General features: G+C 51.2%; 3 protein-coding genes across 6 annotated transcripts; all 3 read right to left on the bottom strand.

Annotated features, from left to right (window-relative positions):
• Window positions 1-201: 201 nt before the first annotated feature.
• Window positions 202-4818, bottom strand: LOC124486446 (ubiquilin-1-like). Of its 2 annotated transcripts, none has more exons than XM_047048016.1 (7): window positions 4405-4818; window positions 3559-3763; window positions 3143-3282; window positions 2909-2992; window positions 2582-2697; window positions 2239-2413; window positions 202-384 (listed from the first exon to the last, which is right to left on the bottom strand). In XM_047048016.1, exons 1-7 carry the CDS (start codon window positions 4525-4527, stop codon window positions 358-360), a joined length of 870 nt encoding a protein of 289 aa, XP_046903972.1. In that variant the 5' UTR covers window positions 4528-4818; the 3' UTR covers window positions 202-357. The 2 variants fall into 2 exon arrangements, with proteins under 2 accessions (XP_046903972.1, XP_046903973.1); XM_047048017.1 differs by having other exon boundaries at window positions 2582-2691.
• Window positions 4819-5124: 306 nt separating this feature from the next.
• On the bottom strand, window positions 5125-8833 carry gkap1 (G kinase anchoring protein 1). 3 transcript variants are annotated; one of them, XM_047048011.1, is made up of 12 exons: window positions 8755-8833; window positions 7896-8128; window positions 7503-7661; window positions 7274-7348; window positions 6988-7171; window positions 6794-6822; window positions 6547-6696; window positions 6333-6419; window positions 6167-6230; window positions 5985-6055; window positions 5791-5868; window positions 5125-5207 (listed from the first exon to the last, which is right to left on the bottom strand). In XM_047048011.1, the coding sequence occupies exons 2-12, from the start codon at window positions 8118-8120 to the stop codon at window positions 5166-5168; spliced, it is 1164 nt and encodes a 387-aa protein (XP_046903967.1). In that variant the 5' UTR covers window positions 8121-8128; window positions 8755-8833; the 3' UTR covers window positions 5125-5165. The 3 variants fall into 3 exon arrangements, with proteins under 3 accessions (XP_046903967.1, XP_046903969.1, XP_046903970.1); XM_047048013.1 differs by having other exon boundaries at window positions 8761-8829; XM_047048014.1 differs by lacking the exon at window positions 8755-8833 and adding an exon at window positions 8445-8741.
• Window positions 8834-8917: 84 nt separating this feature from the next.
• On the bottom strand, window positions 8918-16179 carry LOC124486894 (kinesin-like protein KIF27). The gene is made up of 16 exons (XM_047048774.1): window positions 15589-16179; window positions 15291-15491; window positions 14245-15176; window positions 13917-14060; window positions 13186-13359; window positions 12916-13103; window positions 12660-12772; window positions 12234-12365; window positions 12025-12110; window positions 11598-11888; window positions 11321-11497; window positions 11037-11216; window positions 10729-10941; window positions 10256-10454; window positions 9709-9887; window positions 8918-9648 (listed from the first exon to the last, which is right to left on the bottom strand). Exons 1-16 carry the CDS (start codon window positions 15884-15886, stop codon window positions 9421-9423), a joined length of 3735 nt encoding a protein of 1244 aa, XP_046904730.1. The 5' UTR covers window positions 15887-16179; the 3' UTR covers window positions 8918-9420.
• Between the last annotated feature and the right edge of the window lie 131 nt (window positions 16180-16310).

Genomic DNA, 16310 nt, shown 5'->3' with positions numbered 1-16310 from the left:
TTAGTAGGGCTGTGTGTGTGTGTGTGTGTTAGGAGGGTTATGTGTGTGTATTAAGGGGTGGGTGGGTGTGTGTGTGTGTGTTAGGAGGGTTATGCGTGTGTATTAAGGGGTGTGTGTGTGTTAGGAGGGTTATGCGTGTGTATTAAGGGGTGTGTGTGTGTGTTAGGAGGGTTAAGCGTGTGTATTAAGGGGTGTGTGTGTGTGTTTGTTAGGAGGGTTAAGTGTGTGTATTAAGGGGTGTGTGTGTGTGTGTTGGGGGCTGAGAGCCCAGCAGGTGCTGTATGGCAGCACTGACATCTCCTCCAGTAGAGAGGAGGGCCTGGAGGATGGCCTCTCTGTTCAGGAATCTTCTGGAGCTCAACTCCTCTGCTCCTCACCAGAGGCCTGCACACACATACAGTGCCCTCCAAAAGTATTGGAACAGTGAGGCGAATTCCTTTATTTTTGCTGTAGACTGAAAACATTTGGGCTTGACATCAAATAATGAACGTGAGACCAGAGATCAACGTTTCAGCTTTTATTTCCAGGTATTTACATCAGGATCTGATGCACAACTAAGAAAATATCACATTTTGTTTGAATCCACCCATTTGTCATGTGAGCAAAAGTATTGGAACATATATACTTAAAACATATTTAAGTGAATAAGACTTAATATTTAGTTGCAAATCCTTTGCTTTCAATAACTGCAGCAAGTCTGTGACCCATTGATGTCACCAAACTTTTGCATTCTTCCTTTTTGATGCTTTCCCAGGCTTTCACTGCAGCCTCTTTCAGTTGTTGTTTGTTTTGTGGGGTTCCTCCCTTCAGTCTCCTCTTAAGCAGGTAAAATGCATGCTCTATAGGGTTTAAGTCTGGAGAGTGACTTGGCCAGTCTAATACCTTCCATTTCTTGCCCCTGATGAACTCCTTTGTTGTTTTGGCAGTGTGTTTTGGGTCGTTATCTTGCTGCATGATGAAGGCTCTGCCAATCAGTTTGGTTGCATCTTTCCTTAAATTGGCAAACAAAATGTTTCTGTAGACTTCCGAGTTCATTTTGCTGCTGCCATCATGTGTTACATCCTCAATGAAGATTAATGAGCCCGTCCTAGAAGAAGCCATGCAAGCCCAAGCCATGACATTACCTCCACCGTGTTTCACAGATGAGCTTGTGTGTTTGGGATCATGAGCAGTTCCTTTCTTTCTCCAAACTTTAGCCTTTCCATCACTTTGGTAAAAGTTAATCTTTGTCTCATCAGTCCATAAAACTTTGTCCCAGAATTTTTGAGGTTCATCTCTGTACTTTTTGGCAAATTCCAGCCTGGCCTTCCTATTGTTCTTGCTAATGAGTGGTTTGCATCTTCTGGTGTAGCCCTTGTACTTTTGTTCATGAAGTCTTCTGCGAACAGTAGATAGTGATACCTTCACTCCTGCCATCTGGAGGTTGTTGCTGATCTCACTAACAGTTGTTTTAGGGTCTTTCTTTACAGCTCTCACAATGTTTCTGTCATCAACTGCTGATGTTTTCCTTGGTCTACCTGTTCGACGTCTGTTACTTAGTACACCAGTAGTTTTCTTCTTCTTCAGGACATTCCAAATGGTTGTACTGGCTATGGCCAATGTTTCTGCAATGGCTCTGATTGATTTTCCATCTTCTCTAAGACTCACAATTGCTTGTTTTTCACCCAAAGACAGCGCTCCGGTTTTCATGTTGTTTTCACCTCTGAATACAGTCTGCATAGACAAAACCTATCTTACCCAATCTGAACCTGAGTGTAGACATTCAGTGGTATTTATTGATTGAATAATGTATGTAATAGGACACACCTGGGCAACAAAACACACCTGTCAGTCATATGTTCCAATACTTTTGCTCACGTGACAAATGGGTGGGTTCGAACAAAAAGGTGATATTTTCTAATTTGTGCATCAGATCCTGATGTAAATACCTGGAAATAAAAGCTGAAACGTTGATCTCTGGTTTCACATTCATCGTTTGATGTCAAGCCCAAATGTTTTCAGTCTACAGCAAAAATAAAGGAATTGGCCTCACTGTTCCAATACTTTTGGAGGGCACTGTATCAACACACACACGTAAACACACACACAAAACTTTCCTAGAACTAGTATCTTTTTACAAGAGACAGTGGTAAAACAGCCACATTTGACAAAGAGAGGAAATAAAAACGTATTAAAGACACACAAAAACATGAATGGAAGCTAAAAAGACACTCAAACACAGTGGCTAAAGAGGGTGACCTGCTGGCTGGTTCTGGCCAGGGCCTGTAACATCTGCTGCACAAACTCCTGCTGCTGATGCTGTTTCTCCGTTTCCACAGCAACCTGCGGTCTGTTGCCGGGGTCGTCAGGGGCGGAGTCAGGGGGCGACCCTGGGGCGGGGCCAACGCCGGTATCTGCTTCTCCCAGCACAACCCTCACAGAACACAAAGAAGAAAAACATAACTTTTGTGTGGTGATGGTTGTCCTCTGTGTTGGATTACGATGAATGGGGATGCAGAAAGATAATGGGGCACTGTGGATATGTATGCATTTGTGTAGTATATTCATTTAGCAGTGTGTGTGTGTGGAGGCCTCTCCCCACCCTGGTATGAGCCTCGGAGCCTCAGCCGCCAGGACCTGCAGGCCCTGCTGGATCTGAGTGAGGGCCCTCATAGCCCTGGGGTTCAACATGGCCGCCAGCACCTCCGGGCTCTGCATCTGGCCAATCACACGCGCCGTTACTGCACTCTCCACCAATCACAGACACTCTTTTACTGCCCCTCCCTCTTGGCGCCTTCTTGCTTTACTGTTGATGAATCTTGTCAATGTTTCTAGAATAATCAAAGTTCAGTCTCGCTGTTGCATGAAGAAGCCATGACAAGTTTCTCTTTGGAAGAAGGGCCAATCAGAACAATGCCTGTTTTCTAACCTGTTGCAGGAATTCTGGGAGATGAAGTCTAATTTCCTGCTGGAGTTGGGGATTCCCAGCAAACAGAGGGTTGCTCAACATCATCTGACACAGAAATACAGCCGTGATAGCAGACAGACTCGTAGAGAGAGACATGACATTGATGTGTGTTTGTCCGTGAGTGTGCATGTGTGCATGTGTTTGGGTGTATTTGTGGGCGCGTGTTTGACTGTCATGCACGTGTGTGTGTGTGACCTGTGCGGCGAAGTCTGGGTTGTGGCTGAGGCAGTCCAGCATAGTGCTAGCACAGGACCCAGACATCAAGCTCTCCAACAGCCCAGGCTGCTCTGTGAGCTGCTGGAGCATCGCCTGCATGGCTGAACTGAACACTTCACCTGGAGAGAGAGAGCAGGGGGAGGGAGGGAGGGAGCGCGGAGAGAGAGAGCAGGAAGGGAGGGAGAGAGGGAGCAGGGGGAGGGAGGGAGAGCAGGGGAGGGAGGGAGGGAGGGAGGGAGGGAGGGAGGGAGGGAGGGAGGGAGGGAGGGAGGGAGGGAGGGAGGGAGGGAAAAATGGGGAACAGGGAATGTGACATTCAAATATAAACTATTGTGAGATTCAGACATAACATACAAATTTGCTACAAAACTTTTTGCGAGCATGTGTGTGTGCACCTCCCATTGCTGCTTCCAGATTGGCTGTGGAGCTGCTCTGAGGGGCGTGGCTAATCTGGGCTGGGTCAATTGTGGGTGTGGTCTCGGCAGCAAGAGAGCTGCCCACAGTGGGCGGGGCCCAGGGGTTGGGGAGGGGCTGGATGGTCTCCAGGTCGGAAGACGTTTCCCCCGGCGACGGGGTTAGCAACAAGGGACTTCCTCCAAACTAGGCCAGAAAAAGACAAGCTAAAAATGCAGTAGAATTTGATTCATCCTTGAGACACCTGCACAATAGTTCTATAGGTACAGCACATACATATACAGTATATATATATATATATACGTATATAAAGAGAGAGAGTGAGAGATACAAACACTACAATCTGTAATGCAATAAGTCTCTCTTTGACTCACTTATCTTCACTGCAAGGACTGAGCAGAGCTGCTGTTTGTGCCAAGTCATGCCCTCTGTCTGGAAAGGCCTTTTCTAAATCTCACATAAAAGGTGTCATGCATTTCTATTCTAAATCTTACAGCAAATGAAGCATGGAATCTGACTAAGGCATATTATATAGCATTATCATTGTATTTACTGTCATAATTACAGAGCTACCAGAGAGGGTGGATGAGAAACTGCTAAACAGTAAGGGCAGCATCACAAGGGTAAGCAAATATTCGTTTAAACACTGTCTGTGAATGCTTAAGTATAAACACACAGGAGAACTCTGGTGACTGTTTAACAGTACTACGATCATCATCAATATGGCACACTATATTTACTATTGGTTAGACAAGCGCCACATTGCGCGTAGGCGATAGTTTGCTAACAAGTTTGCACAACGGGGGACATTTCATTAACGGACTGACCTGTCTGACGCTGCCGTTGCCTGGAACGGCAAGGTCTTCCTTGTTCTCTGGAGTTTTTACGGTAACTTTGATCGTTAAATCCATCGCTAAAGCATTTTCGTAGTTCCCTACAGGATCAGACATCCCTCGTCTCAAGAACGGTACAGGGAGTGGTACCGGTCAATGCCGGACGCTGGATCAAACTGAGCGTTTGGAGGACCGTGATATAGCCTAACACGCACGCGCTTTTACGGTACGGCTTTAAAGATGCAACTCATGGCAGTTTAAAGACACACCGGCTGGAAATAGTCTACAAATAAATACACTCAAGACATGAGTTGATACACTGAAAAAGAAGTTTATTGACTTTATACAGTGGAGAAAAAAAACATACATTTCACACCTGTCATTTGGCATCAAACCAACCAACCAGAGTAGAGGAAAGTAAGGGCGGGGTTAAGAGTGTTGTACAACCAAATCCGAACGGAACAGGAGTCATGGTGACATCAATCCACGCCCACCATCATCAAACTCAAGGGTTTAATTAGAGCAACCTTTTAAAAAGCCTGTACTTGCACTTTGCAATGCCACACACCCTAGGTGTCAGGGTGCTCATCGCGTGTGTATATTTGCCCTTGTATACGATACTGTGGGACATGCAGAGTGCATGAACATGCGGTGACAGGAGAACGTAAAAACCCTGAAGGAGCAGGAGAACAGGAGTGTCTTGATTCGTTTGTGATTGTTATTGTAGTCAGTTAAGTTCCCTCTCTCCAACGCATTCATAGATCCGACTCCAAGCCCTTCTTGCCCTTCCTGTTGCCCTGCCAACCAACAGAGACCAGGAAGAGAATGTGAGTTGTCTTGGTGAACCGAGGTCCAACCGACTTGCAGAGCTGCCAACATGACAGGCCCAGGGACCAATGACACACGTTGCCTATATCAGAAGGCGGGACTTTGGGATGTCCTTGACCTTCAAAACCAACTAAGACACTTAGACACATGGATTTTAAGGTAGCTCCTTGGTTAGACTAAAATAACTGAATAATCTCTCTTATCTGCTCCAGCACATTTACACCACAGTTGTCTTTTTGATGGGTCCTTATCAGAGATGATGTCCTAGGCTGGTTAATGTTGAGTCTTTGGCTAGCCTTAGAGCGTGTTCTGATTATGACTCCTCGAGCTGTTACCTTGGCCTACCATGTCTGACTTCCTGTTTCACTTCCTCTCTGCCCTATGAGGAGCACACACACACACACACCTAATATTTACAGACACAACACACACAGGCAAGCTCGGTTGCTGTCATAACTAATATTGTCTTGGTGTGTGTGTGTGTGTGTATGTGTGTGTATGTGTGTGTGTGTGTGTGTGTGTGTGTGTGTGTGTGTGTGTGTGGTTTCGTACCTGATGCTTCGGCTGTTCAGATTGTAAACCTTTCACTTTAGATTTCTCCTGTTCCAACGAGGCGTGAAGTGACGTCACCTGGAACAAACGACAAGCAGTCTGATCAAGCAAGCAGTACACGGCTTACTCAAGACTAAATACACACACTAATGTACACACACACACACACACACAATGTACACACACACACACACCTGTGAGGACAGCTCTTCTTTGATGTTTAGAAGTTCTTCCACTTGTAGAAGTATCTCTGCTTTATCTTTCACTGTTGGGGAAGGTGTGTGTGTGGTAAAACAACAGTTAGCATCGTATCGAGTCGTTCCAGCTCCTTTCTGGGGTCTTAATGTCTGGCTGAGGCCACACCCCTAAGACTTACTCTCTCCCTGCTGGAGCATCTTCAGCAGCTGGGAGTTCCTGGCCTTCACCTCCTTGTATTTAACCTGCAGAGGTGGTGATGAGGGGCAGGATTAAACACGCAACTCATACGAACACAAACCAGCAGCTTTACAGTGATACAGTATCACGCACACACACGTGCACACCTCCCACTGTGAGATGATCTTCTTCAGCTTCTCTATCTCCTGGTCTTTCTTCTCCAGGTTGTACTTCAGCTGCTCTGCTCGGGGGTCCTGGGGGGTTGGAGGGGGGAGGGAGTGGGGAGGGAGGGGTTATACAGACCGCTCCCTCCAGACCACCTGGACCACCAGAGGAGGTGTGCGTCCAGGCTGATTGGTCGAGTTGATTGGTCGACCTTACCGGTTCGTGTTCTGTGGAGGTGGTGACCTCCTGGCCGCCGCTGGTGAACTGCTCCCGTCTCTTCTCCTGCTGGACGATCTTGATCACGTCGTCCTCCAGCTTGTTGAAGAACCGGTCTTCTGGGGGTGCCGGATTGGCCGGTTTGAGCTCCTGAAAGGGCATTGGTTGTTGTTGAAATTGGGTTGGAGTGGCCAGACACAACAAGCGCTTCTGTAGCAACCTGTCCAAGGTCGGTTTTTCTACTCACCTCTTTTTCCTGCTTTTTATTCAGCTGTTCTGTTGGGAGGAAAACAAGGGTGTTATTAAACAAACTCACACATACGTACTCACACACACACACACACACACACACACATGCAGTCACACACACGCACACGCGCGGTCAAACGCGCGCACACACACGTGAGCAACATTCTGGACCAGCCTCTCTCCTTCCCTCACCTAGGTTCCCCTCTGCCTGGAAGTCCTTCAGAGAGACCGTCATCTTCTTGTCTTTCCCCTGCTGGTTCTTCTTTTTCTCCTTCTTCCCTCCTCCTGCTGCTCCTCCTCCTGCTGCTCCTCCTCCTGCTGCTGCTCCTCCTCCTGCTCCTCTGGCCTTGGGAGAGGCTGTGTCTGTACCGTCGTCCTGAGAGGAGATGACACACACACACAGAACGTGGTTCCTCTTGGATGTGAAAGAAACTCTTTGGGGTTTATTCAAGGCTACGCTTTGTGACTGTGTCAGTACCTTGCATTGCTCAAACTCCAGTTTACTGAGAATAAGGGCCTTCTCTAAGTCTGCCTCGTACAGCTCACTGGTCAACTGCAGGGGAGGGAGAGAGGGCGGAACAGGAAGTCAGCAGGAGAGACATGGGGAAGGAACACACACTGTGTCAACTCACTTTCCATATTCACTCTTTATGTCTATACGTGTTGCGTCTCAGTGTTTGCAGCTGTTCACTGATTGGTCACTGCACCTGATCGTCCCGCTGCTTCCACTTCTGCCAACTTTCGGGGGGCGTGGCCTGGTCACCTGACAACGGGTTTAGCAGCTCATTGGCTACCGTCTGCAGCGACAGGGCGGGGGGCTGGGCGGTGGACTTCTGAGGGAGCTTCTTGAAGGCGAGACTCCGTAACTAGGCAACAGGTAGGAGGACAAGACTGAGTTAAAGTAGATAAACACAACGAGGCATCCATCTTAGAGAAATTAACTGTTTTCAGAAGTGAGAATTTAATCCTGTCTGGCTTTCAACACTATTGTATTGTGTACACAGCCTCCTCCACACACTGGAAGAAACCCGGACAATTCAATAGTGTTCAGGAGTGGGTGACAGTATTGAAGTGAGATTGAAAGAGTGACTGTTGGTCACCTCGTTAGCCTCGGTCTGTTGCTGCTCTTTCTTTTTCTTTCTCTTCTCCTTCTTCTTGTCGTTTCCCTGGATGGCCTTCCCACCCTTTCCCGTCCGAGACTTCCCTGATTCACGCCCGCTTTTAGACTTGCCAGTCTCTGAATTTTCAGAGTCCGAATCAGAGTCTATCTGGAGGAGGGCGAAGCGAGAGGCCGTGGTGTGGACGGAAATCATTGTTGATGCCATCGAGATACCTGTGCGGAGGAGGCCACACAAAGACAATCACAAAGACAGAGACCGGTATGAGAAGGAGAACCCAACGCACTTGAAAACATTGTTACGAGCCAACGAGGTGCAAATATATCATAACCTTATTTCCTACGTAGATAAACTTTGTTGTGAGCCTGCGAAGATTTTTATCATGCTTTTTATTTGCTCCCAAACTGGAGGGGCTCCTAATGGCATGCTATCGTCGTTTAGCAGCTGTATAATAGTAGCTACGACCCTATGACCATGTCAGCTAGCAAACAGCTCAAAAACCCTTTGTCACCAGTTAATAAGAGTCCTCACTGTAGCAGGAGTGGCTAGATTTGTCAGATTGGCTTAATAACTAACAGCATACTGGTGTCCGGTCCGGAGGGAACCGATCTCTTTGCCAGCATGACCGAGGAGAAAGACGAGTCGAAGAGACAAGCTAGCTAGCCGGCTAGCATTACACTGCAGCAACGGTGGCATGCTAGCAAACGCAAATAAGTTTAAACTACGTAAGCACGTCTACCACAAGTACGGTTACCGGTGGTAAAATACACTAATTAATGAAACCGTTGCGATTGATAGGTAGAATGTGAAAAATACTTCGGTGAAAAACGTATAAACGTACTTTCACCTGTTTCAAGTCGCTGTATCCTCGGTTACCACACGTTCACCACTCAGTCGGCAGAGTACGGTGGCCAGCACATCCCAAAAAACGCTTGTCTTTCACAACTCAAATCAACCCAGTAAGCCCCAAAAACCCAGTATACGTTATGATAAACTGAAAAACAGTATGACCGCTGTTAGTGTTTATTAACATGTTATGCCAAACCAGAAGATAATTTATTAATTATAAAGTATGAAACCAACAAAACAAACATCAACAAACAAAACAACATTAGCAAACACACAATTCACAATTTTGAGACGTGAACCTGGTTCACAGATCAAAGTGCTTTTATATGAATCCTGATCCATGACATGAAGTGCCACAGGGTTCACTGTGCACCATAACATCAAGTCTCTCTTTCTTCCACCATTCAGTAAGAAAATAAGTCAAATCCTCAAACTAGGAGGATAAATCATTGGAACGAATTTCGCCTCAAACGTTTCCACAGACCAGGAAGCACATTGACAAACATTTTTGTTTGTACAATGAATGTAACAAGGACACACAGCATACAGTCACCCTGTTCCCGTCATACCAGAAGCTTCCTGTTATTGCTTAATGCTGTTATTGTCAGTTAATCATCATGTCGGTTTTAGACTTCCTTTCCAGCCACTGATTGATTGATCAGTCTGTGTTTCTGGGCACTTCGATGGAGTCCTCCTGGAAGGAACCACGGCTGCTAATGAGGGTGGACTGCCCCCTAGGGGTAGAGGTCATCAGGTTGCCGGAGGAGATCTGCCTCAGTTCTCTGCCAGACAGGCGGACTGGTGTCAGCTCCACCTCCCCTGCCACATACTCACCCCCTCCTTCTCCTCCTCCCTGCCCCTCGCCCCTGCCCTGCGTGGGGGGTCGGGAGGAGGGGTGGGGGTGGGGGTGGAGGGAGGAGGGGTGGGGGTGGAGGGAGGAGGGGTGGGGGTGGGGGTGGAGGGAGGAGGGGTGGGGGTGGGGGTGGAGGGAGTCATTGACCAGATCTCTGAGTTTCTTCTTGAGCTCTCGGCTGCTGCTCTTGTAGAAGAACAGGTCTCTCTCCACCTGCTGCAGCCTGGCTTGTGCTGCCTGCTCAGCCTCACCTGGACCCCCGCAGCCGCCCTCTGCACACACACACACACACGCACACACACACAGGCACGCACACACATACACACACACACACAGACACACACGCGCACACACACACACACAGACACAAAGCAGCCGAGCAGGAACAGTCCAATTAGGTGAGAAACTATAAAGAGACCAACTTTTCCAGTTTTACTAGAACAGTGTTAGTCAGGGCTTGCAACTAACCTTTGTCCTCGAAAATAGTTTCTAAAGGTTTGAAAACTGTTTTAGAAAGGTTCTAAAATGATTTTTTGAAGGTTTGAAAATATTTTAGAAAAACACCCTCCCTTACACCCCTGTCCCCCCCCCCCCCCCCCCCCTCTCCCTCTTACATCCCCAGTACCCCCGCCCCCCTCACCCTGGAGCTGCTGCAGCAGGATCTGGATGCTGTGCTGATGCTCTCGGTGCTGCAGGGTGAGCTTGCGGTCGGCGTCCAGGGTGAGGCGCTGCAGTGCGGCCTCCATGCCCGCCAGCGCGGCCCGCTGCTCCTCCCCGGCCAGACGCAGCTCGTCACAGCTCAGCTCCAAGCGGCGCTCGCTCTCCCGCAGACACACCACCTAACAGGTGGCTGAGCGGTTAGGAAATCGGGCTACCAATCAAAAGGTTGCCGGTTCGATTCCTGGCTGTGCCAATGACTGTGTCCCTGGGCAAGGCACTTCACCCTACTTGCCTCGGGGGGAATGTCACTGTACTTACTGTAAGTCGCTCTGGATAAGAGGGTCTGCTAAATGACTAAATGTAAATGTGTGTGGAGAGAGAGAGAGCAAGAGAGCTTGTGTGTGTGTGTGAGAGAGAAAGAGTACAATAGCATGTGTGTGTGTGTGTCCTGACCTTGTTGAAGTACTTAACCAGCAGTGCTGAAGCCTCCGGTTGCGACAGCTCCCTCAGCTTCCTGATGACATCATGGTGGGCGGGGTCAGCAGGGGAGTTGTGGGCGGGGCCTCCCAGCTGTGTGTGTCTCTCCTGGATTGAGCGGTCCTTAAACTCCACCGCGGCGTCCAGCGCCTCCAGCGCCTCCTCAAGCTGCAGCAGGGAATGTTCCTCCTTCACACACACACACACATCCCCTGTTCATGGAGCAGCAGTGAGAGGCATCAGTGATGTTGTGGCGGGGGCCAGGTGTGGAGGGTTCCCCTCACCTGAGGCGTGAGTAGCCTGGCCTCCCTGAGCTGGCAGTCGAACGCCTCCCTCCTCTCCCTCAGCACGGCCCTCTCCCTGCGGAGCTCCTCCAGGGAGGCCCCGCCCCGCCCTTCGCCCTCCAGCTCCTCCTCCACCACCACCAGCCGAGCAGACACCCTCAGCAGGTCCTGGCTCAGAGCCTGCACGGCCACACACGCACACACACACAAACAGACATGCTATAGATGAGAGCAAGTGAAACAGCCTCCACACATACAGGCAGATGACACACACAAACACACACCTGACTGGAACGTAGCCGTTTCATCTCCAGCTGGCTCTTCTCCTGCAGACACGCCTCTCTGTGGAGCAGCACTTCCTCTCTCCTCCATAGCTCCTCCTCCAGCTCCCGTAAGTCCCGCCTCCTCTGCAGCGCTAGCTCCTCCTCCTGCTCCAGCCACGCCCTCCTCTCCTGCAGATGCTGAAGAAAAAAAGAAAAGAAAAGAGAACTCCACTAACACATCCCTGGAAAAGAGAGCGAGATTCGAATCGCTGTTTGCAGTTCTTTCCAGTCATCGTACCTTTTCTTCAACGCCATTGGAGATGCCGTTTCCCTCGACTGTCTGAGGGGCGTGTCCTGTCTGAGGGGCGTGTCCTGTCTGAGGGGCGTGTCCCGTCTGAGGGGCGTGTCTTCCCCCCCCTCCGGCTCCCAGGCGAAGCTGCAGCTGGTCTCTCTGCAGTGTCATCTGCTCCACGCTGCGCTGCAGCTCCGCCCGGCTGCGCTGGCTCTGCAGGGACAGTCGCCCCAGCGCGCCCCCCCCACGCTGCCGTCCAGCCCCGCCCCCACGCCCCGCCCTGATCACCTGCTGCCTCTGAACACACGCACACAGGAAGTTGTGAAAGTAGTGAGGTTGAGGGTAACAACTATGAACGAATGAATACAGCTCCACTGTGGTAGTAGTGGAGTGTCTGTGTGTGTGTGTGTGAGTCTGTGTGTGTGAGACACACCTTGTCTCTGAGTTGAGCTGTGTCCCTCTGATGTTTGTCATTGGCAGTCTCTGTCTTCCCAGGGTCCACTGTCCTGAGAGACTCACCTGAAATACACACACATTTCACCATCTCTTATACAGGTAAAACACAGGATGCTGCTGCAACACACCATTACTGTATGTGTGTGTGTGTGTACCATGAATAAAATGAACAGGATGCTTCCGTACCAGTTTTATCCAGTTCTCTAATGAGCTCCTCCTTCAAGCGAATGTTGACAGACAGCTCTTGGATCCGCCTCTGGGCGTGGCTAGCTCGTAGCCCCGCCTCCCTGTGACTCTGTCCATCGTGGTCCTCAGCACCTGGACAGACAGGATCACACAGCCCCCCCCCCTGACCATCAGAAAAGTCAACAAGCACCCCAGCCTGGAAGACATTGCACAGCCAAGTCTGTGTTTCGTCATAGATTTGACAGATAATGATCCATTTTCCCCAGACATGGTTTAAGACTAACCCTAGATTATACATTTTTCTCTTACTTTAGGACGAGGCTTAATCTGTGTCTGGGAAACTGGGCCAGTGTGTTTTGCATACTTATTTAAACTTGTTTTAATTGATCAAATGTACTTTTTTGGACAGCGCCTGCTTGTTTTTACCTGCAGTGACCCCTTTCAGTGGAGGTAGGTTGAGTTCTTTCTCGTGGTTCTGGTCAGAACCCGGGTTCTGGGTCGTTTTCTGTTTGCTCGTCCAAGTGCGGTTCATCGAACGCCTGTTAGGGTCAGAGTTGGGTCGAACACTGAGGTTCTGTTTCCTAGTGTCGACCCAGACCAAACTGACCCATCTGACAGTCAGTCTGTGATCATATGTCAGTCTGTCTCACTTGAATCTTATCCCTCCCTCCTCCTGTCTCACCTGAATCTCTTCCCTCCCTCCACCTCCTCCTCCCCCTCCTCCAACTCCTCCTCTCCCCTCTGCTCCTCCAGGATGTGCTGTGTGAGGACTTCATCCTGCTCCTCTATCTGGGCGAGGAGCAGAGCGCTGCGGGTCTTAAAGGCTGCCAGCACCCTCTCCAGGGAGTAGGCTGGAGGACTGGTGTGGATCTACACACAAACACACACACACAGTTACACATGAACACGCACACACACCACACAGAGGTAGAGAGATGTACAGCACCCCTACCTTCCTGGTGTTGCTGTGGCCCTGGCTGAGGAGGGGCACACTGTGAGGCCTCTTGGGTGCTAAGCTCCCAGAATCCCCCGTTTCCAGCGACAACCCCGACGTCGTGGTTCTGGATGTCAGGAGGTCGCCACGGAGACGATCGATCAGAAGCTGCTGCTCCACCAACTGGTCACTCTGTTAACATACACACACACGTCATACCTATGTCAACAGTCTCCTCTCCTCCTATCTCCTCCTCATCTCTCCTCCTCTTTCCTCTCCTACTATCTCCTCCTCACCTCTCCTCCTCTCTCCTCTCCTCTCCTCACCTCTCCTCCTCACCTCTCCTCCTCTCACTTGGATGCGTCTGTGCTCCCTCTCCTCTCCTACTCTCTCCTCTCCTCCTCTCTCCTCCTCACCTCTTCTCCTCACCTCTCCTCCTCTCACCTGGATGCGTCTGTGCTCCCTCTCCTCTCCCCCTCTCTTCTCCTCACCTCTCCTCCTCACCTCTCCTCCTCTCACCTGGATGCATCTGTCCTCCTCTCTCCTCTCTCCTCCTCTCCTCTCCTCACCTCTCCTCCTCACCTCTCCTCCTCTCACCTGGATGCATCTGTGCTCCCTCTCCTCTCCCCCTCTCCTCTCCTCACCTCTCCTCCTCACCTCTCCTCCTCTCACCTGGATGCGTCTGTGCTCCCTCTCCTCTCTCCTCTCCCCCTCTCCCCCTCTCCTCTCCTCACCTCTCCTCCTCTCACCTGGATGCGTCTGTGCTCCCTCTCCTCCTCCAGGGCCCGCAGCTGAGTCTGTCTCTCCTGGAGGAGGCTCTGCACCTCCCTCCGCACCTCCCTCAGCTCCGCCTCCTTCTGCTCAAACACCACCTCGTCTACAGCTAGCGCCTCCTGGGAGAGAGGGAGGGAGACCGAGAGGGAGGGAGAGAGAGGAAAAGAGAGAGAGGAAGAGAGAGATAAAGAGAGAGACAGAGGTTCAGAGAAAGACATCATTAAAACTCCCAGAAGCACATAGTCAGGCTAAACAGGAGCAGCTTAGGCAGCATGCTTGTCTGTAACAGGAAGTCTCCAGTACCTGACATTTCCTGAGCTCACGTCTGAGCTGCAGGATGGTGATGTGCTGGCCTTCACCCCTGCCCCCCCCGCTATCCACACCCCTGCCCTCCCCCCTATCATCTCCACCGGCCCCAGCGCGCTGCTCCGATTGGCTGAGCTCCCTGTGTCTCTCCAGCCACTCTTGCAGACGCTGAAGCGTGTCATCGCTGTGGGGGGATCTTTGAAGCTCCTCCAACAGGAACGCAGCTTCCTGGGCCATGCAGCGGAACAGTGACTCCTCCCCCTCCGTCCTCCTGGACTTTCTGTCTGGCTCGTCCTCTTCCTGGCTGGTGTGTCTGGTCCTGTCCCTGTCCCTCAGGGCTTCTCGGAGCGTCTGGACCTCCTGCTCCAGCTCACCCACGCGGGCCTCTCCCGGGTCCCACCCTGGACACGCCCCCCTGGCGCCCGGCCGGTTCCGGACGTGCCGGGCCCGCGAGGCGAACTGCAGCACGCTCAGCGTCTCCGCCACACTGTGGTGGGAGGGGCTCACGCACGCCACCATCAGCGTGTGGGCGGAACCTCCCAGAGAGTCCCGGAGGAGCCGTGTGATCTTGGCGTCCCGGTAGGGGACATGGTTGCCGCGGCGACCGGCGCCAGCGGACGCCAGGGCGCGGATGACGTTGCCGAGGGCCAGCAGGCCGGTGTTGATGTGGACGGACTCCTTGAGGCGCTGGCCCGTGCTGCCGGTGCGACCGGCCCGCTCCGACCCCGCCAGGTCCACCAGGCGGAGCTTGGAGGAGAGCGTGTCGTCGCGGCGACGCTGGGTGAGCTGCAGGGTGAGGATGGCGTGCGAGCGGCTGGAGCGCTCGTTCATCTGGGTGGAGCCGGTGTGGCGCAGGGCGTTGCCTGCTTCCAGCACGCCGAGTAGCTCATCGGCCGAGGTCACCGCCGTCTCCCTGGCGCCCACCACAACTGAAAAACACACACGTGCTCTGACTAACTACAAACACTCCTGCTCCTATGTCCGTTACATTACCTCATAACGACACGACACACAAGGTGCTAGTAAAGTGTGCGTGACCTAACCTGTGTTTCCTCGGTCGTCTTCTCTTACGTGCAGCTCCTTATGTTCCGTGTGCAGCTCCAGCAAGTCCCGCAGCTCCTCTCGGTACAGCTCCACGTACGACACCCGGACAGAGGCGTCCACCTCGCTCTTCTCATCCAGAAAAGCGAACAGATCCTGTGCCACACGACTCACGATCCCCGCTTCTTCCTCCGGTACGGCGGCTGGACAGAAAAGGACAAAGATAGACGAGTTTGAATATTGTAGACATCCTTCTTGTAATTGCCAATGAATTGTACGGTTTATGACATACATACATACCGACATGCCCACCGCCAAGTGTGTACGTCTTCCCGGAGCCGGTTTGACCGTAGGCGAACACCGTAGCATTGTAGCCCTCAATCAGCTGTCCCAGCAGCGGCTTAACGCAGGACTCGTACACGTCGGCCTGCCGGGATGTTGGACCGAGAGCGTGGTCAAACGGGAACGTGCGGTCAGCGCCCAACATCACCTGGGCTGAGTCGGGAACCACGCGCACACACACCTGGTGGTTGAGAAGAACCTCTTTGGGCAGCAGCGGCCGGACCCGAACCGCAACCCGCACACACACCTCACCCATCACGACCGCAACGTGTGCAGGCACGCAGGATACAAAACTGGAGCTGGTTAACTCGTAATACTACTTTCTTTCCCCAATAATGAAGTCATGGCCAGGCAATCTCTCTCGTTTGTTTTTTGCCGTACACAACTTGTAAAATAAGTTAACATTAGGTAAATGCTGTAAGGAACAACTACTACAACTATCTGCACTCGACAAGTTTGTACATGTCAAAAGATCGTAAACTTTCGCAGTTATTCAAGTCAATTCCTCCCCGCACCGTTTTGTTGTCTTTCTTCCGTTGCCTGGGAAACCGCTGTGCCAAGCTGTTAAGTCAAGGAGAGCAGCAGCTCGTGCGTTGAAGAAGAGCAAAAGGAGTTGTCTATCGCAACAGCGCCGCCTGGCGATAGACATAATACTGCTGTTACCCGACTACTAAACCAAA

This window comes from Hypomesus transpacificus, chromosome 24 (genome assembly GCF_021917145.1).
Source record: "Hypomesus transpacificus isolate Combined female chromosome 24, fHypTra1, whole genome shotgun sequence".
NCBI lineage: Eukaryota > Metazoa > Chordata > Actinopteri > Osmeriformes > Osmeridae > Hypomesus > Hypomesus transpacificus.
This window is presented reverse-complemented; position numbering and strand designations above follow the sequence as displayed.

What these genes read in the sequence shown, in the direction of transcription:
- LOC124486894 (XM_047048774.1), bottom strand. Translation starts at nt 15,886, where the DNA reads ATGGGTGAGGTGTGTGTGCGGGTTGCGGTTCGGGTCCGGCCGCTGCTG. An exon ending in AACGGCTACGTTCCAGTCAG is followed by an intron (nt 11,217 to 11,320) that starts GTGTGTGTTTGT and finishes GTGGCCGTGCAG; the next exon opens with GCTCTGAGCCAGGACCTGCT. An exon ending in TGGTTAAGTACTTCAACAAG is followed by an intron (nt 10,455 to 10,728) that starts GTCAGGACACAC and finishes GCCACCTGTTAG; the next exon opens with GTGGTGTGTCTGCGGGAGAG.
- gkap1 (XM_047048011.1), bottom strand. Translation starts at nt 8,120, where the DNA reads ATGGCATCAACAATGATTTCCGTCCACACCACGGCCTCTCGCTTCGCC. An exon ending in AACAGACCGAGGCTAACGAG is followed by an intron (nt 7,662 to 7,895) that starts GTGACCAACAGT and finishes CCTGTTGCCTAG; the next exon opens with TTACGGAGTCTCGCCTTCAA. An exon ending in CTGAACAGCCGAAGCATCAG is followed by an intron (nt 5,208 to 5,790) that starts GTACGAAACCAC and finishes GTTGGTTGGCAG; the next exon opens with GGCAACAGGAAGGGCAAGAA.
- LOC124486446 (XM_047048016.1), bottom strand. Translation starts at nt 4,527, where the DNA reads ATGTCTGATCCTGTAGGGAACTACGAAAATGCTTTAGCGATGGATTTA. An exon ending in GCTCCGAGGCTCATACCAGG is followed by an intron (nt 2,414 to 2,581) that starts GTGGGGAGAGGC and finishes GTGTTCTGTGAG; the next exon opens with GGTTGTGCTGGGAGAAGCAG. An exon ending in TGGCCAGAACCAGCCAGCAG is followed by an intron (nt 385 to 2,238) that starts GTCACCCTCTTT and finishes ATGTGTGTGCAG; the next exon opens with GCCTCTGGTGAGGAGCAGAG.